Source organism: Hemitrygon akajei, chromosome 18, assembly GCF_048418815.1.
Source record: "Hemitrygon akajei chromosome 18, sHemAka1.3, whole genome shotgun sequence".
In the NCBI taxonomy this organism is placed as follows: Eukaryota; Metazoa; Chordata; class Chondrichthyes; order Myliobatiformes; family Dasyatidae; genus Hemitrygon; species Hemitrygon akajei.
The window spans coordinates 8,117,928-8,139,590 of NC_133141.1; the positions used below are offsets into that span (position 1 = coordinate 8,117,928).

A 21,663-nucleotide genomic window follows, 5' to 3' on the forward strand; every position below is an offset into this window, starting at 1 on the left:
GATAGATCTTCAAAGATGTTGACACTCGGGTACTTCAAGCTGCTCACCCTTTCCACTTCTTTTGACCTCCAGATGAGAACTGCTGTGTCTTCTCCCAACTTTTCCCTTTCCTGAAGTCCACAATCAATTCCTTGGTTTTACTGATATAAAGTGCAAGGTTGTTGTTGCAACATGACTCAACCAGCTGATCTATCTCACTACTGTATGTTCTCTTATCTTGAGATTCTGTTAACAACACATGTCATTGACGAATTTATTGATGGTGTTTGAACTGTGCCTAGCCGCACAGTCATGGGTGTATAGAGAGTAGAGCAGTGGGCTAAGCACGTGCCCTTGAGATACATCGGTGTTGATTGTGGATTGAAAATAACATCTCATCTTCGCTGACAATGACTATAGTCTCCCGAAGAGTAAGTCAAGGATTCAGTTGCAAAGGGAGGTATAGAGGCCAAGGTTTTGAAGCTTGTTGAATGGTACTAAAAGGGATGCATCATGGTGTTGAATGTTGTAAACAGCAGCCTGGCATAGGTATTGCTGTTGTTCAGGTGGTCCAAGTCTTAGTAGAGAGCATGCAAGATTGCACCCACTGTAGACCTGTTGTGACAGGAGGCAAATTGCAGTGGATCTAGGGCCTTGCTCAGCACGACCAACCTCTTAAAGCACTTTATCACAGTAGATGTGAGTGCAGCTGGGCGATAGTCATTGAGACAGCTCACCCTGCTCTTCTTGGGCACTGGTGTGATTGTTGCCCATTTGAAGCAGGTGGGAACCTCTGACTGCACCAGTGAGAGATTGAAGATGTCCTTAAATGTTCCAACCTATTGGTTGGCACAGGTTTCAGTGCCCTACCAGGTACACCATCAGGGCCTGATGCCTTGCAAGGTTTCACCCTCTTGTTCTGCAGTCAGCCTCCAAGACAGAAATCACAGGGTCATTGGATACTACAGGGGTTCGCACAGATATAGTTTTATTCTGCCTTTCAAAGCATGCATAAATGCATTCAACTCATTGGAGAAGCGAAGCATCACAGCTGTTTATGATAGGTTTTGCCTTGTAAAACTAAAAGTATGCAAACCCTACCATAACTGGTGTGCATCCAATTTTGTCTCTAACTTTACTTGGAAAAGCTTTTTTTGCTTTTGAGATAGCTTTCTGTAGGTCGTACCTGGAATTCTTGTAGAGTTCTGGATTGCCGACCTTGAACATCACAAATCAAACACTCAGCAGACTATGAATCCCCTGGTTCTTCTGCGGCATCTGACTGGAATATTCTCTAGTACACCGATTCAATGCAGTCCTCTGTCTGTACGTGTGCGAGGAGTAGAAGTACAGATAGGTGATAGGACTTGCTAAAGTGTGGGTGTGGGATGGCATGGTAAGTGTTCTTGATGGTGGTGTGACAGTGGTCAAGTGTGTTGGCCTCCACTGATTCCACAGGTGATAAGTTGGTGGTAGTTGGTCAGAGACTTCTTCAAGCTGACCTGGTTGAAATCCCCTGCAATGATTGGGAAGGCATCGGGGTGCACTGATTCATGACTGTTAATCACAATGCATAGCTCTTCCAGTGCCAGCCTGATGTTAACTGCTACCAGGAATATGCCAGAAAACTCCCTTGGCACATAGAATGGACCACACTTGACTGCCAGATGTTACAGGTTGGGAGAGCAGGGGTGAGACAAACTGACAAGTTTGTGCATCACTGAGTTAATCATGAAGCACATGCCACCACCTCTGCCTTTACCAGACACTACCATCCCGTCCGTGCAGTGGAAGGTGAAGGCCTTGGACTGAAGTACTGTCTGGAGTGCTGGGGGTGAGCCATGTCTCTGTGAAGCAAAGTATACAGCAGTCCCTCTGGCACTACAATCTTGCTCTGAGGTCTTCAGTATTATATTACAGAGACTGTACATTAGCCAGGAGGATGGTCGGGAGTGGGGGCCCAGTATATTTGCTGCACTTTCATTAAGTGAGACTGCACTCACTGCCTAGGTGATATGCAGTCTGGAGTCTGTTACTTGTGAATATCAATAGATTTTGTAAAGATATTGAAACAGTTGCTTACTGAAGTACCCATGACTGTGACTGTAAATTTCAGCTGTAGTAGTCCTAAAAGGGAATATTTGATGATGCCCTTTGAGGCTGCATACAGTTTCCATTCTATGGTGACATATTTCCAGAGAGCTTTCCAGATAGTTTTAGTGTGTCAAGATCTATTCAGCTTATAAAATTGGGAAAAAATTGATATTTAAGAGGAAACTCCTAGGAATCACTGCTGCTTGAATATTAGTTTACCCATAAAATTTGTATTAATTGCAATTATTTTGTGGGAATGTTATTTATTTATTGAGATGTATCGCAGCATAGACCCTTCTGGCCTTTTGAGCCACGCTGCCCTGTAACACCAGATTTAATCCTAGCCTAATCATGGCACAATTTACAATGACCAATTGTATGCCTTTGGACTGTGTGAGGAAACTCACGTGTTCATGGAAAGAACATATAAACACCTTACAGATAGTAACAGGAATTGAACTTGGGTCACCTGTACTGTAAAGTGTTCTGCTAACCACTACAGGTACTTGAATTTCTTGATTTTCCTGGTAGGCTATGTCAATTTGAGAATAGTGTAGTTTTCACTGGAAGCTCTCTGGATTTGTCTCTGATACTGTATTTCATTTGTTGCATGGACGGATGAGGACACATTTTAGTACTTTTGTATGAAACCAGTAGCCCTTTTCATTTCTGGCCCTGTGAAATCTCTTGACCATGTACATCACTAAAACTTTGCTGTGAACACAGCTTTGAGAGTTGAATTACCACGAGATACTTTATTATGAATTATCAAGAACAACTTTCTTTAACATCAAGGCAGCATTTGAAATCATGATACAGAGTCCCAGTGAAATTGAAAGCTTTTCAGTATCTTGAGTCATACCTAACAGAGGGTTATGTAGTTATTCAAGGCAAGTCAATTCAATCCTGAGCAATAATGCAGAAATTCCATAAACGATGCTTCAAGTCTAGAGTTCCTAACTTAGGGTCCACGGCAACAAAAAAGGTGGGGAATCCCTGCCCTATGTCTAATTGTCCAAGATGATCAATGTTATTCACTACTTGTAGCATTGAGTCTTGTTGCAATCCCTAGTAAAATACAGTACATTTGGTTAGGCCCACTAGGCATAACCATCTACCATGTCTCCATCTCAAGTTATCTCTTTGTGCCATTCAGTGACTTTTACCATCAAAATCCTGGTGGTCAATACTCTTCTGAAACTTGAATGGGTCAGCCGCACATACATATGCTGATACCGTGGTTACGAGAGCATGTCAGAGAATGGGTGTGACTTGCATCCTAATTTTACAGCGCCTTGTAAGAGTCAGGAATCTGATGGAATGTTTTCTATTTGCCAGGACAAATACAGCTCTAGTATGATTAATGAAAATGAGTACCCTCCAGGACAAAATAGTCCAGGTGACTGGCTCTGCATCCAGAACCTTACACTTGTACTGACTTCTGTACTCATGCAACGTAGCTGCATTGTGTACCAAATACGAGATACACTATAGCAGTGTGTGAATGCTTCAATCTGTATTCTCTCTGGTTGAAGTATAAATGTTTGTCAAGACACTATTCAATGCCCCTACTTGAATAGTTCTAGGCTCATAGAGCGATATAGCACAGAAACAAGCCTTTTGGTCCAACTTGTCCTTGCCAACTGTGGTGCCTCCCTGAGCTTCTCCTATTTCTGTCTAAGTCTTCCTGTCCATATACCTGTTCTAAATGTCTGCCACCCTCAATATAGAAAAATGTACTCCTCAGTTCCCTTTTATATCTTTGCACTCATCTTAAGCCTTTGTCCTCTAGTTCTAGACTTCCTATCCTGGCAAAAACACTGTGATGATCTTTCTTATCTGTGCCCCTGATGATCTTGCAAAGTTATCCTTGGCCTTCGCTCTGGCCTACCCAGTCTCTCCCTATTACTCAAGCCCTCTAGTCTTGGCAACATCCTTGTGGTTGGTTCTGCACTATCTCTAGCTTAATGATATCCTTCCTACAGCTAAGTGATCTGAACTGCATAGAATACCTCCCAAGAGAGGTCCTTCCAATGACTTGCACAGTTGTAATGTGACTTCCTAGCTCTTGTATTCAGTGTTCTGACTAATGAAGGCAAATGTACTTTGTTCACCACTCTCTGTACATGTGCCACTATTTTCAATAAACCATGTACTTGTATCCCTAGGTCTGTCTGTTCTACACTAATTTTACTAACTCAAATGCAACATTTCACACCTGTCAGTTAAATTCCAACTGTCATTCCTTGGTCTACTTTCTCAGTTGATGTAGATCTTAGATAACCTTAGATATACTGCTGGCATAGAATGGTGATGGAAGAGTCTGGGGCATTGGCTAAAAGCTATAATTCTGTGAGTAACACCAGGTCCAGGCTATTGTTGACTGGACCTGTAGGTCAGCTATTCCATTTAGATGCTCCCATGAGGAGAAACTTGCAGCATGTACTCTGTTATACTTGGGTTGATGTTGGGTGGTCTACCTTAATCTACTGATCTGTTTTGTCTATAGATTTTAAATCTTAAGTAGTTTGAAAAGTCACTTCAGGGTATTACTGAATCTGGGTGCATATAGGTTAGGCTGATTAAGGGGGCAAGTTCTCTTTCATTTAAGAACCCATCTGGTTCACTACTGTCCTTTGATTATTTAGTAATTTTATTGTTGCTTTTACTGATTGTGGCTTGCATTTTAGATTGCTTAATTATATGTATTTAAATGACCCAGCTGTTGTGGTAAGATTTGAACTCTGGGGATAATTCAGTAGTTTGATCACTGGCCTTATTTTGAATTTATTTTGATGTTTTACTTTGAAGTTGGGAAATCTGCAAATAATACAAGTTGCTGACAGTTTCTTCACTTTTTTTCTGCAAAAAGGTGAGATGCTATGAGGTGTTAACGTGTTTGAATATGTTGAACCTGATGGCTTGGGGGAGGTAGTTGTTTTTGAATCTGGTGGTCCTGGCTGGTGGATGCTGCATAGCTTCTTCCCTGATGGCAGTGGGACAATATGCTCTCCCACCATTTGACCAACTTGTCTTCATCCATTTGACTGATTATTTTTCTTAAGGTTAGATCCAATATCGTCACTTCTCTAGTAGGGCCATGTAATGCCTTAAATAATTCAACCTCTTTCACACGTATTGGGGAAGCTGAAATCCCCTACTGCTCATACAACTCTGTGACTTGTCTACATTCTGCTGACTGTTAAGAGGCCTGCAATATATCCCAAACAAAAATGATGGCCTCCTTTTTCATCATTAATTCTACCCAGATAGCCTCATTTAAAGAGCCTTTCAGGATATCCTTCCACATTATGATTAAGGAATACACTACTACAGTAGTTTCTTGATTAATAAGGGTATCAAAGGTAATGGGGTTGAGTGGGATAATAAAGCAGCTATGATGGAATGGCAGAGCAGACTCAATGGATTGAATGGCCTGATTCTGCTCCTTTGCCTCATGGTCTTAAACAGTCCATGAGCAGGTTGGGTGGGTTCATTTATGATATTGCTGGCCTTTTCCTGGCACCTTTCTGCATATATGTCCTTGATGGCAGACTGCTACCTGTCCAGCTGAGTTCTTTCAGCATTTAGTGTGCTGTTTTACCAAGGTGATCTAATGATTCAGAGAAGGCAGGAAAATACAGTTAAGAGGGATAATAAATCAGCCATGATGAAATGGAAGAGCAGACTCAATGGGCTGAGTGGCCTAATTCTGTTCCCATGTTTTATGGTCATATGACATGTTTGCATGGGCAATTTCCATTTTGTTGCAAATGTGATGAAGGGAGCTGACTGCAGGAACTAAGTTCTGATAATGAACACTACACGGTTAACCCATGTTAATGTTCATCCCTGTTATTGTAGCCATTTTCCTTATGACATTGAGTGGATATCAACTAAAATTCCATGTTTACTCCTTTTCAGTAGAAATGATGGAAGAACTGCACAGTCTTGATCCAAGGCGGCAGGAGCTCCTTGAAGCAAGGTTTACTGGGATGGGAGTCACCAAGGTAAGAGACAGTTGCCACCATTTGAGATTTTGGTTAAATGTTGTATTTATCTTAAAGAGCAGTTTAGAAAATGGGGTTGAATTTCCTCAACCACTAGATAGCACAGTGAACCTAGAGCAACTGCTGAGTTCTCGTAATACTCATCTCCTGTTAAAATGCTATCTCATTTACACCTGCTGGTTGTCTTGTTTATTGCTCTTCTCAAAAGCTAAAACAATATGCAAGATTCCAATACCATTGCTCCCTTACGTATGCTTTTTGGCTTAGCCATATTGACTTGAGGTTGCACTGTTGTAGCCTGTCAGTCATGAGAGCAAGATTAATGCTATTTCTTCTCCCTTGGTTCTGGAAAGACTGGTTGAGTTTGTGTTCCTAGCTGTTTTCTTTCATTATCTGCTCAGAACTGACTTTGAGAGAGTTGTCATTTGTCACCAACAACCAAAATCAGCATTTTTATCTGAAGTAAAGGGAATGCAATTTACCCTAATGCCATTTATAACATACAGATATATCAAAATCAGTTAAGTACTCTTGAAGTTGAATTGGTCTTTAATAAAGGAAATGGCATGCTTTGGCACATCTGGACTCTGTTGGCAACAAATAAAATGCCCATTGTTGCTTCAATGATGGGGGTAGATAAATTATTTTTAAGACTCCACCAAGGTAATGCCATGGTTCCTTTTTCTTCACCTGCAAGGGCGGGTCCTCTACCTCCTGAAAGATTCTGCTTCTCAGAACAGAATTTTCAGTACAGAGCTTCATTATAGTCTCCAATACACAGCAGGTGTCAGAGGTTTCTTACTGCATACTCTGCAAGATTTCCAATTGCCAGATTAACATTGGCAAGGATGGCATTAAGGTGCTGGTTTCATGTTGAGGTGAGACTAATAGCTGGATGAAGTAGCCTGGATTTGAAGGCTGCACACCATTTGTACCTTGTGAAAGCCAGGGCTCTGAGGTGCACTGCCTGGAAAGAAGACTACGACTACTAGTGGTATATCCAAAGAATGACTAGGGATGGCTTCCAGACACTGCACTATATTTTGTGGCATTCCCTCATAAATCTGTCCTTGACTCCCTCCTATATTTCATTTGCATGTTTTGGCATTGTCTAAATCGCGTATAGTTCTTGTGTCTTAGCCCATCTGCTGTTTGTGAGCCACATTCATTGACTTTATTACCATAAAAATACTTCTGGTTGGGCCTCTCACTATAACCTTGGTCATCTAAAACGCTCTTCAAAGGTCAAATGTTCATTTATTATCAAAGCATATGTCCATGTACAACTCTGAAATTTGTATTTATCCAGATAGCCACAAAACACAGCATGAAAGTCACTTAAAGAAAAACATTAACTCCCATCCCCCCTTTACAAAAAGAATAGCATTCCGATCATCAACCTCTCCCTCCCCCCCGCCCGTGCAAAAAAAAACTAAACGCCCTCCCCTTGCACAACAAAACTGAAAAGGAGTGGGTGATTTTTTTTCCTTTAAAAGACAAAATATAAAAACCTTAAGTCTTGGGGGGGGGGGGGGGGGAGTCCAGAGTCCATAAACACAATAGTCCAATCCATAAATGCAGAACCACAATTCCATCCTCCAATGTCACCAACATTCCCTCACAATAAACCAAAACACCTCATCAATTGCAGCACCAAGCCACAGCACAACAGTTCACCCTCTTGGAAGCACAGAAAAACAATGCTCACCCAGACTAACCAGATCACAAAGCACAAAATTAGATCCCCCCCCCCCCACCCCCCCATAAATAAATAAAAAATGGGTGCAGATTTACTGGCAACATTCTCAATTAGCACACTTCTGGACCCGAAGAAACTGAAGGGGTGAACAATTTAATAGTGCTGATGCCCTTTAGTCGCTGCTGGATATTAAGACCATCACCCTACAATTTGAAAAAGTGAAAGAAAGCAGATGGACAGATCAGTCGGCCTATCAATAATAGGGAAACTGCCAGAGTAATACAAGAAGGAAATGTGAAAAGGACACTTAAATATCATGGGAATAATACTAAGTGGACTCACTATTCACAATAGTAATGACCCAATTGGAAAACTAAAAATTTCATTTTCCTTAATGAGACATAATGGGATTGAGTTGCAAGGGGAATGGAAGAAGGCTTCAAAGGTAATTTAAACAAAGGGAGCGAGTGGGTAGATGCAGTGCTACTCGACAGATGTGACGTTATTTACTTGAGTAGGTAAGCAAAAAAACAGGGTGTGTGCTTAAATTATGTTAGGTTAAGAAATATTGAACTTTAAGGCAAAAAGGTTAAGTATGGAGCTGGGGTCCTAATGCATAGCAAACAGAAGTTTCAACACAAATGGTATGCTAACCTTCACTGCAAAGGGTTAAGTATAGGAGCAAGGATGTCTTATCACAAGTATATCTGGCCTTGGTGAGACCACACCTGAAATACTGTAATTTTGGTTTCCATTCTTAGGATATTTAAGAAGCCAGACTACTTGTCCCAAGGGTATAGGATAGGAAATTGGGACCTGAATATTAGGATGGGAGTTTTAAAGCTGAGGCATTGACAACATAGGGCAGAGGCATTGGGTTGAGAAGTAAGGGCACGATGAGCTGAATTTAGACTCCGTTTTGCCATTTAAAGTGTTCATTAATCACTGATTAAAGCGCAGAGGAAGACAGATGTCAAGGTGAATGCAGTGGGTGAGTGAGACTGCCCGCCTTTGATCACTGCCAGAGAAGGAGTCTGTAAGCAGCTTATCGCTGTGTGGCTCACTGTGGCAGGCGGGTACGCCTCCCTGCCTCGTGTGGTGCCCCTCTTTCAATAAATGCTGTTCTCCAGGTAGGTCTAGGGCAACAATGAAATGACTGACTGTTTCCAAGCCACCATGGGACTTGCAGATTGATTGGGAGGTCTTGGAAGTTTTTTGGTGAGATGAAGGTATTTCAGTGAGCTGCAGTTTGCATTTTGTAGATTGTGGCATATTGTGCTGATAGGAAATATGAATGTTCAGGGTGATGTTCTAATCCAGCTGACTACTTTATCCTAATATGCACGGTGGGTTTTTAGCATCTGATAAAGAATCACATCTCGTGATCGGGTTGGGTTGTCAACATCAGGTCTATCACTAACATCATGCACCCAGCTATTCTCTGACCTCTCATGTCATTCAGAAATCTGTCTCTCACTGCAATCTAGGTTGTTGCCAAGCTTCTAGTGGGCTGTTGAACTGCATTCATAAGAGCTTTCCCCCAGACTCCTAACTTGTGCAATAGGAAGCTAGCATTTGAGTCAAGAAGTTCCACAGAACTACTTGGTGATACAAATTCCTCTGTTCAATCTGGTAACTTGTAGCCTGAGGCTGCAGTTGGCAATAACAATACTAATGAGCAAATAATGTTAAATTTGTCCATGCCAAAATCAATGACTACATGTCATCCAGCATTGTAGGTAGTATCTGTTTAAATATGCATGTACTGCTGAGTGTTTGAATATTTTTAAGGCAGAAGATCAGAAAAAGGGGTGAAAGGTTACTTAGAGTAGAATCTGAGTTTGCGTTGAAAACAGCCATGATTTTAATAAATTGTGGAACATGCTTGTGGGGCAGTGTTCTGAATTCATGTGTTTGTGTTGGTAAAATTGTGCTTTTGAACAAGGAACTTCGTGCATATCAGATGCAGTACCTGGCAGTGCAGCTTGTTACGTTTTCTAACACCAATTATGCACGTGACTGGGAACTATGCCTTTTCCAAGCAGTAGATTCTGATACGTTGTGCTGCTGACACTGTTATCAGGCGATTCCTAATTACTGTCACAAAGCTCTTGTTATTTTGAATGTCTCTGCTTGGAGTAGTTTGGTGGGAAATGCTTCAGGAGGTGATTACTCAGTAGTAAGGAAGTCGTAGATTGCTGTTGGCTTTTCTCTTCAAATGCTGACAAACCAACTGTTCCTCATGGCCAGAATTATTTTTGCTTTTCATTTACCGTAGATTCCGGATTATAAGCTGCTACTTTTTTCCCACATTTTGAACAGCTTTGAACTCTGCGGCCTTTAATCCAGAGCGGCTAATACATGGTTTTTTTTCATGCCGCCTCGTAAACATTTTGCCTCGTAACAGTAGACCAATAAAATTGATGAGTAGTTCAGAGGTCCAATGAAATTGTACGATAAATCAAGCGCACTTTCACAATTAAATTATTGTAAATCTGTCATTTGTACTCACCCTCATCAACATGGAAAACACTCGAAGAAAAGCAAGACCCGAGCGTGTCAGACCCGAGCGCATCAGACCCGATTAGACCCGATCGCGTTACGCGAGCGCGTCAGACCCGAGCGCATCAGACCCGATTAGACCCGATCGCGTTACGCGAGCGCGTCAGACCCGAGCGCATCAGACCCGATCGCGTTACGCGAGCGCGTCAGACCCGAGCGCATCAGACCCGATTAGACCCGATCGCGTTACGCGAGCGCGTCAGACCCGAGCGCATCAGACCCGATTAGACCCGAGCGCGTCAGACCCGATTAGACCCGAGCGCGTCAGACCCGAGCGCATCAGACCCGATTAGACCCGATCGCGTTACGCGAGCGCGTCAGACCCGAGCGCATCAGACCCGATTAGACCCGATCGCGTTACGCGAGCGCGTCAGACCCGAGCGCATCAGACCCGATTAGACCCGATCGCGTTACGCGAGCGCGTCAGACCCGAGCGCATCAGACCCGATTAGACCCGATCGCGTTACGCGAGCGCGTCAGACCCGAGCGCATCAGACCCGATCGCGTTACGCGAGCGCGTCAGACCCGAGCGCATCAGACCCGATTAGACCCGATCGCGTTACGCGAGCGCGTCAGACCCGAGCGCATCAGACCCGATTAGACCCGAGCGCGTCAGACCCGATTAGACCCGAGCGCGTCAGACCCGATTAGACCCGAGCGCGTCAGACCCGAGCGCATCAGACCCGATTAGACCCGATCGCGTTACGCGAGCGCGTCAGACCCGAGCGCATCAGACCCGATTAGACCCGATCGCGTTACGCGAGCGCGTCAGACCCGAGCGCATCAGACCCGATTAGACCCGATCGCGTTACGCGAGCGCGTCAGACCCGAGCGCATCAGACCCGATTAGACCCGATCGCGTTACGCGAGCGCGTCAGACCCGAGCGCATCAGACCCGATTAGACCCGATCGCGTTACGCGAGCGCGTCAGACCCGAGCGCATCAGACCCGATTAGACCCGATCGCGTTACGCGAGCGCATCAGACCCGATTAGACCCGATCGCGTTACGCGAGCGCGTCAGACCCGAGCGCATCAGACCCGATTAGACCCGATCGCGTTACGCGAGCGCGTCAGACCCGAGCGCATCAGACCCGATTAGACCCGATCGCGTTACGCGAGCGCGTCAGACCCGAGCGCATCAGACCCGATTAGACCCGATCGCGTTACGCGAGCGCATCAGACCCGAGCGCGTCAGACCCGAGCGAAAACGCTGCTTTTAAGTTAAAGGCGATCAATAACTTTTCCTGGTAGGCTGCAGTATATATATTTTTACCAGTCGCTAGGAGATATTGGAATGTTGTTCGTGCTGTTCAGTAAAAAAGTATATGCAACGTAATTTGTGTTACCGATACGTATGTATATTTAAAAGTAGCGGTGCGGCCTAAAATCCGGTGCGGCCTTTACAATTAAAAAATTGATTTTATTTCTAAAATTAGAGCCAGCGGCTTTTAATCAGGTGCGCTCTGTAGTCCGGAATCTACGGTAATCGCTCTAAGCTATGGCTCTGTGCTCGTATCCACTTACTAGTGTTCATATGAAATGTAGCAGTGTCCTGTTCCCCCACCCACCCTTATCTGAAGGAGTTATGGAAAGATATTGAGGATTAGATATAACCAATTGTGTCTCTTAAGTCCATCAAACTCCTCATCATTTGTAAGTAACAGATATCCCATGTTAAAAGAAGTCTCATACATGCAAGGAACTTCCACTCAGTGGGAAATGTCGTGACTTGTGGACAACCCCAACAGAAACAGACCTGACCATTGCTCCATAACCTAGGAATTTAGATTCTTTTGCTTTAAATTGTTGCCCTGAGGTGAGGTATGATAAGCATAAGATGTCCAATTCAAGGAACAGCATGGTGGACTCCAGCTCCAGGGGAAGCAAACCAGAGTAAGATTGTGATCTTTATAGACTAGGATCTGGCATCAAGAGTGAGCTGGCCTAGCACTTTAGTACTTTAGCAACCTCTTCTGTGAGGGAAAGGAAGATCTTGTGTTACACTGGTCCTGGTGTGGAGAACTGCATACCTCCATGGTGTAGAGGTATAGGAAGCTGCAAGATCTTTCTGCAGGCTTTTGAAATGTTTTCAGTGCTCTGCACAAACTCATCGCCCCACAGTCTTGTCAGGGGAGAGCGAGGAGGTGCATGCCTTTCCAAAAGATTTTGGAGGTTCCCATCATAAAACAGCTTGTTGGTTCTGTCAATGAGGAAGGATTGTCTGGGAATCTCAGTTATAAATGTTTAATGATCTCTGAATGGAAATTGTATCTTGTTTTTGTGGGTAGAGTGGTGCCAAAGATTCTATTTTATGTAAATTACAAAAAGACACCTGATCCTTGAAATCAGAACGGTATGGAACCTTACAAATCTTGAGTAAATAGAAATGTGATTCCGATAGCCTATAATCTTTGTAGGTTAGTGCAGATACAATTAGGTTGCAGCACATGATGGGCAACCTAATACTGCATTGTTAATAAATTGTAATTTTCTTAAAACCATTTGCATTTTAAAATTGTTTCCTTGGCATTGAGTGTTTATGAAATGAGTTGTATAGTGATACCTCACAGTAACAGGCCCTTCAGTCCACCGTCTGTGCTGGCCATCAGTCACCCATGTTCTCATCAACTCCACCCTATGATTCTGCTACTCACCTACACATTAATGCCAATTTACTTACAAGCGCACACTTGTGATGTGGGAGAATACTTGAAGCATCGGGAAGAAAATTCAGATGGTCATACGGAAAATGTGCAAATTCACTTAGCAGCTGAGGTCAGGATGGAAGCTGGGTCTTTGGTTCTGTGAGCCAGCAGCTCTATCTGCAGTGCCGCTTTGGAATGTACCAAGGGGAACTTTGTACATCAACTCAAGTTCATGTTATTCCGTGCACAAGCCTGTGAATCAGAGTTTCTTGTTGTTGAGAGAAATTGCAACACCTGAACCAACATGGCACATTTCCATCTCAGTCCAAAAATAGCCTTACAGTAAATTGATGGAATTTGTCAGAAAAGTCTGCCTCAATAAGGTTATTTTATTATATTGAGCTGGTGTGTTTTTCTTTGTCCGCGTGGCTGGATAAGGCAGTGGGTGGTCTGCACAGAGAAGAGGCAAATAACTAGCAATTGTGGGGGCAAGGTGGTCAGATTGGTGCAAGGCTACATTAGTCTATTATCATGGCATTCAATTTTGGGGAAATGTCCAGTTTTGAATGGCGTCTTCTTTACTGCAGGCACCTTCTGAATTTTCTCCTGAATTCTACTTTCCATCCTGAATCCATTTTGAGCTCAGATAATTTCTTCTGGGGGGGTGGGAACCGAACTGAAGAAATGGAGGAAGGGGTGGTTGGCTCACAAATAGAGAAAGCTTGGAGACAGTGCGAAAGGAAGGATAGGCAGGTGATAGAGAAGTGATGCGCTCAGACCGATGGTTTGAGATGTGTCTATTTTAATGCAAGGAGTATTATAAACAATGCGGATGAGCTTAGAGCCTGGGTCAGTACTTGGAGCTATGATGTTGTGGCCATTACAGAGACTTTGATGGCTCAGGCAGGAATGGTTACTTAGAGTGTCAGGCTTTAGATGTTTCAGAAAGGACAGGGAGGGAGGCAAAAGAGGTGGGAGCGTGGCACTGTTGATCAGAGATAGTGTCACAGCTGCAGAAAAGGAGGAAGTCATGGAGGGATTGTCTACTGAGTCTCTGTGGGTGGAAGTTAGAAACAGGAAGGGGTCAATAACTCTACTGGGTGTTCTTTTATAGACCACCCAATAGTAATGGGGCATCGAGGAGCTGATGGGGAGACAGATTCTGGAAAGGTGGAAAACAACAGGGTTGTCCTGGTGGGAGATTTTAATTCCCCAAATATTGATCGGCGTCTTCCAAGAGCAAGGGGTTTAGATGGGGTGGAGTTTGTTATGTGTGTCCAGGAAGATTTCCTGACAATATGTAGGTAAGCTTACAAGAGGAGAGGCTGTACTTGATCTGGTATTGGGAAATGAACCAGGTCGGGTGTCAGGTCTCCAGTAGGAGAGTATATTGGAGATGGTGATCACAATTCTATCTCCTTTACCACAGCACTGGAGAGGGATAGGAACAGACAAGTTAGGAAAGCGTTTAATTGGAGTAAGGAGAAATATGAAGTTATCAGGCAGGAATTTGGAAGCATAAATTGGGGACAGATGTTCTCAGGGAAATGTACGGCAGAAATGTGACCAATATTCAGGGAATATTTGTGTGGCGTTCTGCGTAGGTATGTTCGAATGTGGCAGGGAAAGGATGGTAGGATACAGGAACCATGGTGTACAAAAGCTGTTGAAAATCTCTTCAAGAAGAAAAGAAAAGCTTACGAAAGGTTCAAAAAACTAGGTAATGATACACATCTAAAAGATTATAAGGCTGGCAGGAAGGAGCTTAAGAAATTAGGAGAGCCAGAAGGGGCCATGAGAAGGCCTTGGCGAGCAGGATTAAGGAAAACCCCAAGGCATTCTACAAGTATGTGAAGAGCAAGAGGATAAGATGTGAAAGAATAGGACCAATCAAGTGTGACAGTGGAAAAGTGTGTATGGAACCAGAGGAGATAGCAGAGGTACTTAATGAATACTTTGCTCCAGTATTCACTACAGAAAAGGATCTTGGCAATTGTAGGGATGACTTGCAGTGGACTGAAAAGCTTGAGCATGTAGATATTAAGAAAGAGGATGTGCTGGAGCTTTTGGAAAGCATCAAGTTGGATAAATCACTGGGACCGGACAAGATGTACCCCAGGCTACTGTGGGAGGCGAGGAAGGAGATTGCTGAGCCTCTGGCAATGGTTGTTGAATCATCAATGAGGGCGGTAGAGGTTCTGGAGGATTGGAGGGTTGCGAATGTTGTTCCCTTGTTCGAGAAAGGGAGAAGAGATAGCCCAGGAAATTATAGAACTGTGAGTCTTACCTCAGTGGTTGGTAAGTTGATGGAAAAGGTCCTGAGAGGCATGATTTATGAACATTTGGGGAGGCATAATATGTTTAGGAATAGTCAGCATGGCCTTGTCAAAAGCAGGTCATGCCTTACGAGCCTGAGTGAATTTTTTGAGGATGTGTCTAAACACATTGATGAAAGTAAAGCAGTAGATGTAGTGTATAGCAAGGCAATATTTACAAGGCATTTGATAAGGTACCCCATGCAAGGCTTATTGAGAAATTAGGGAGGCACGGGATCCAAGGGGACCTTGCTTTGTGGATCCAGAATTGGCTTGCCCACAGAAGGCAAAGAGTGGTTGTAGATGTGTCATTTTCTACAAGGAGGTCAGTGACCTGTGGTGTGCCTCAGGGATCTGTTCTGGGACCCCTTCTCTGATTTTTGTAAATGACCTGGATGAGGAAGTGGAGGGATGGGTTAGTAAGTTTGCTGATGACACAAAGGTTGGAGGTGTAATCCTGTTAGCCTTATAACCTTCTAGATATCTAACATTACCTAGCTCTCTGAACCTTTTGTAAGTTTTTTTACTACATTTATTACAGCCTTTATACATGGTTCCTGTACCCTACCATAACTTCCCTGTCTCATTGGAACGTACCTATACAGATCTCTACACAAATATCCCCTGAATATTTGCCACATTTCTTCCGTACTTTTTCCTGAGAACATCTGTTTCCAATTTAAGCCTCCAATTTCCTGCCTGATAGCCTCATAATTCCCCTTACTCCAATTAAATGCTTTTCTAACTTGTCTGTTCCTATCTCTCTCCAATGCTATTGTAAAGGAGACAGAATTATGATCACCATCTCCAAAATGCTCTCCCACTGAGAGATCTGACACCTGACCAGGTTCGTTTCCCAATACCAAATCAAGTACAGCCTCTCCCCTTGTAGGCTTTATCTACATACTGTGTCAAAACCCTTTCTGAACACACACCTAACAAACTCCACCCCATCTGAACCCCTTACTCTAGGGTGATGCTGATCGATATTTGGGAAATAGAAATCTCCCATCACGACAACTCTTATTATTACACCTTTCCAGGATCTGTTTCCCTATCTGCTCCTTGATATCCCTGTTACTATTGGGTGGCCTATAAAAAAAACACTCAGTAAGGTTATTGACCCCTTCCTGTTCCTAACCTCCACCCACAGAGATTCCGTAGACAATCCCTCCATGGCGTCCACCTTTTCTGCAGCTGTGACACTATCTCTGATCAACAGTGCCACGCCCCACCTCTTAAGTTATATACACTACATCTACTGCTTTTCCTTCATCAATGTGTTTAACTGGGTTAATGAATTTGCTGATGACACAAAGAATGAGGGTGTTGTGGATAGCGTGCAAGGCTGTCAGAAGTTACAGCGGAACATCAGTAGGATGTAAAACTGGGCTGAGAAGTGGCAGATGGAGTTCAACCCAGATAAGTGTGAGGTGGTTCATTTTGGTAGGTCAGATATGATGGCAGAATATTAGTATTAATGGTAAGACTCTTGGCAGTGTGGAGGAATCGAGGGATCTTGGGGTCCGAGTCCATAGGACACTCAGAGCTACTGCGCAGGTTGACTTTGTGGTTAAGGCATACGGTGCATTGGCCTTCAACCATGGGATTGAGTTTAAGAGCCAAGAGTAATGTTGCAGCTATATCGGACCCTGGTCAGGCCCCACTTGGAGTACTGTACTCAGTTCTGGTCGCCTCACGACAGGAAGGATGCAGAAACCATAGAAAGGGTACAGAGGAGATTTACAAGGATGTTGCCTGGTTTGGGGAGCATGCCTTCTGAAAATAGGTTGAGTGAACTTGGCCTTTTCTCCTTGGAGTGAAGGAGGATGAGAAGTGACCTGATAGAGATGTACAAGATGATGAGAAGCATTGATTGTGTGGATAGTCAGAGGCTTTTTCCCAGGGCTGAAATGACTAACATGAGAAGGCACAGTTTTAAGGTGCTTGGAAGTAGTTACAGAGGGGATGTTAGGGGTAAGTTTGTTTTTTTTTGTTTTGCGCAGAGAGTAATGAGTTCGTAGAATGAGCTGCTGGTGACGGTGGTGGAGGCGGATACGATAGGATCTTTTAAGAGGCTCCTGGACAGGTACATGGAGTTTAGAAAAATAGAAGGCTATGGGAAACCTTTGGTAATTTCTAAAGTACATGTTTGGCACAGCATTGTGGGCCAAAGGGCCTGTATTGTCCTGTAGGTTTTCTACATTTCTTTATCAAAATTTATGGATCCAATCTGTGCATAATTCAGCATGGGATTGAAGCAGTAGTGTGTGATCATGATGGTTAATGTGAAAATTACTAATGGTTCACGTCAGGATGCAGCCAGTGACTCTTTGCAGAAAAAAGAGGAAAGATCTCATCAGAACATACCAAAATCCTAAAGGATGTGTTAGTGTAGATATTGGAAAGACATTTTCCCAAGGGCAAGGAGTCTAGTACCGTGAGCCTCAGTTTCAAAATGAAGGATAGGTAATTTAGACTGAGATGGGAGAAATTTCTCCCCTTGGAGGTGAATCTTATGAAACTTCTTTCAACAGAGGGCTGTGGATATTGTCCATAAATCTGTGTTTTGAATGTGCAGATGCCAAGGGAGTTGAGAGTTATGGATAGTACTGGAAGAGGTAAGAAATCAGTAATAATCTTAATGTTGGAAAATGTAAGGTCTGAATGACATTCTGTTTGCTATGAATGTAGCCTTAATGGAATTTTATTCATGGGCTTTGACCAGCACTGGAAAGACCACCATTGCCCAGTGCCAGAAATTTGATCCAGCTGGTGATTATACTGTGTCAAGATGTAGAATTTTTAAGGGAGTTTACAGATGGCAGTATTTCCGTATGTTTACTGTACATATCTTGTAGGCATTTCATGACTTGGAAGTACTGATGAAGCCTTGCACTGCAGTAAGCATGCCATCTTGTCAGTGGTATACAGTATAGTCATGGTTTACAGGGTGGTGGCATTGCATTGTTAAGGTGATAGATGAGGTACTAATTACGTAGCCCTGATGAAGGGGCTTGACTCAAAACATCAACTCTATTCCTCTCCATCAATGCTGCCTGACCTGCTGAGATCCTCCAGCATTTTGTGTGTACTATGCTAATCAAGCAGGGTTCCTTGATTGGATAACTTTGAATATTGTTGGAGCTGCATCCTTGTAGATGATGGAGTTGAGATAATAATACACTGCTAATACACATCCTTTGTCCTGTTCTTGTCACTTTACCTTTGAAACACCCTGGTTTCCTTGTCTGTGCCAAATTTGTGAGATTGAGATAGATCGTATCACCCCAAACCCCGGTTTGTGTGGATGCTGTGTAATTTGCTACCCTGTTTAAAAATTAGTGCCACAAAATAACAGACAGTGCACTGCATAGGATTAGAGGAATTATATTTATAAATTTTAACTAAAGAATAAATGAAGAATAACAAAAAGAAAAGGGCCCATTCTAATTAAACAGTCAAATGTGTACACATTGGAGCTCATCTTGAACTTCTCTGTCACTCGCATGCTGGGCCTTCGCTCAACATGAAAGCACACAGCATCTTCAGAACATTGTTCGCAATTCACCTTGAACAAATGGGTCTCCCCACCAGATCATATGCTACGACTGGTTCTCCCCAGTGTCTTCTCTCTCCATCTCCTGCTGAACGCAAGCCCAAGACCAACCTTATTGTCTCTCACTAGAGAAATCTCCCCTTAATTTGACTATCCTAATTGGATGGCACACATTTCTCCTCAACTCTCATCTTCAACAATAAGCTGAAAACAGAACAGACTGCTCTTATAGAACTGCTAAATGAAATACATACAGCATAACAGTAAAAAATATGAACCAGGGCATTACACCTTTTACATGATTACTGTAATTAACTTTCTGGTTGGTGGTGATAATAGCAACACCTCTCCACACAATTCCCCAAAAGGAATAATAGTGGAGTATTAAGTTCAATTGGTAATCCCATTGAACCACAGGATGTGATTGCAACCAATGAAGCATATGTTATAGCATAGTCAGTGAGGTAATGTAAGAAACATAGCAAGCTCTGATAAACAATGTTAATAACTAAATAAGCTGTTTTAATGGTGTTGATTGGTGGATAAAACTAACAGCCAGCTTGCTTGATATTCTTTGAAATTTGTGCCAATTAATCTTTTACATCCACTCAAGAAAGCAGTGATTGAAAAATGAGACCTTTATTCTGCCTTATTATTGCACAGAAGCCAAGATTTGTGTTTAAATCCTTGGACTGAAACTTTAACCCACAGCCTTCAGATTGAACAGTATAAGTACAACTCACCACAGCATGTTGTTTGTGTGTTGTTGAATAGTTTGCTTCATCAGCTTGAGTAGCTCTGAACTGAAGTCTGCAGATGTCAATAAATTTATCAGGTCTGACTTTATTTTGGAGCAAAGGCCATTGATGAACAAAGGTAATTGGTTGTATTTAGGAATTCGTGGAAGGATGACTAGACTCCCAAAAATTTCAACCATCTTTTTGTGCTAGGTTTGTCTCCAGACACTAAAATTCTTAGTTCTAATTATTCATGTTGCTTCTGGCATACTCTCATGTGCACAGGTTGAGTTAGTTCATGGTTTAATGGTTTTATGAGCAATGTCTGGTATTGCTCCTTTGTGGGGGGAGATAGTGCTATGAACTCTCTAGAGAGTCTCCTACATGTGAAGATGTGGATTTTTCTCTCTACATGCACTATGTAAAGGTCATTATGTCGCTATTACATTGAAATGATATCCTGTGATGTGTATCTTGATGAGATCACTTCAAGTAGGGTTTTCTTCTTGGGTTAGTTCTCAGCACATGCTGTAGGCCTGGTCAGGTGGCTCTGTTCAGAACTTCATCAGCTTATTCAATTATTGTGATATCTTGTTGGAAAACTGCTGCTTTGCAACTGCCTCTTTCAGACTATGCTCAATGTGGAGGAATACTGGCTCATCAGGTGAAGGTGTATCATAATTAGTAGGATGTTTACTGCACTTTGACATGTTGCCATGAGATCAAGGAAATGATACTTGGAATATCAAGACCAATTCCCCTGAACAGTATCTTGCTGGTCTCCACCTCTAGTGCCACATGATAACTTGGCTATGATAATACTGTATTGCTATGGGATATTAACTGAGGGGTACAATCCTATCAGTGCTTGAGAGGCCTTTACCAGGCTAATTGTGTGTCATTTCTCCCAGATTTTTGGCATATGTCCTGAGATGTATGTCTGGAAGCTTGGGCAGTATTGACCCAAAAGATTATTTGTTGCACCTGGAGCCTGCCTGGTTATTCTCTTACAGTACACTTAACTCAGGTCTTTACGGTTTGACTGAAATGCTAGAACATTGTGAAGTGCAGTCGCAAGTCAACTGTTATGAATCTGCCGTTTTCTTTAAAATGTAAAACCAGGTAAGATGAAAGCTTTCATGGGCATTAGATGCAGGGATGCTGTTGATTAATTTTATAATGGCCTTTTCATTTGATCATGTCATGTGGTATTATATTTTTTCTTGTGGAGACCAGCTATGGGCAGAGAATAGCAGACTTTTTATTCATGTTTTGACTCGTGGGTTCCTGTTTTCCATTTTTGATCTGGTTGTACAGTGTGTGCATAAGGACCAAAGGGAGCAGTACAGGCCACTGGTCCTTCTGTACCTGCTGCATCATTCATTTGATCTTTTGGCTCCATATCACCATATCCCTTTCCTGCACTGACCCCTTATCCCTTGACACCTTTTAATATCTAAAATTCTATCAAAATATACTCAGCAGCTGGGCCTCTGCAGTACTCTTGGGTAGAAAGTTTTGAAAACTCACTACTTCCAAGTCAAGTAGTTCCTCGTTGTCTTTGACCTGAGTGGCCAATCCCTTGAGGTAAATACTGGAACCACTTGGCAGGTTCTTCTGCCTTTATAAAAGTAGTGTATTGAATAGTTGTTTGTGCTGGCTATTAGTTAATTTTCTTAATGAGGTACATTTGCAGCATATAATCCTTGTAAAATGTTGGTGTTGGATGGACTCTGTAATAATGGTTACTAAGGGAGGTAAAGAAATCACCACTCTTCTTTTTGTAGATGCCAGTCAACGAGTCGTCCAACCAGAGCTTGTGTAGTTTGGGATCGCTGAGTGACAAGGAATCAGAGGTTAGTATTTGTGTACCATGGGTGCTTTGTTTGATACATTGATTCTTTCTTACATAGAAAAGTAAAAGGTGTTTAATTTTTGGGCCTTTGGTGTTCAACAGACTCTTAAAATCACACATTGATTTATCATATTGCCAAGAAACTAGTCCAGTGTAGGACTAAAATCACCTGGTCCTAAAAATTAAAAGAATCTTGCATGAGTACAG

The 21,663-nt window shown here is 42.8% G+C and overlaps 1 protein-coding gene across 8 annotated transcripts in view; it reads left to right on the forward strand.

Annotated features, from left to right (window-relative positions):
- Positions 1 to 21,663, forward strand: part of LOC140741054 (serine/threonine-protein kinase tousled-like 2) — a 162,953-nt gene that overhangs the window by 34,503 nt on the left and 106,787 nt on the right. For 6 of the 8 annotated variants that reach the window (XM_073070724.1, XM_073070723.1, XM_073070729.1 and 3 more), the window contains exons 2-3: positions 5,998 to 6,083; positions 21,389 to 21,457. In XM_073070724.1, coding sequence (XP_072926825.1) covers positions 5,998 to 6,083; positions 21,389 to 21,457 — 155 coding nt within the window. The remainder of the gene's footprint in view (positions 1 to 5,997; positions 6,084 to 21,388; positions 21,458 to 21,663) is intronic. The other 2 variants (XM_073070725.1, XM_073070727.1) reach the window with 1 other exon arrangement.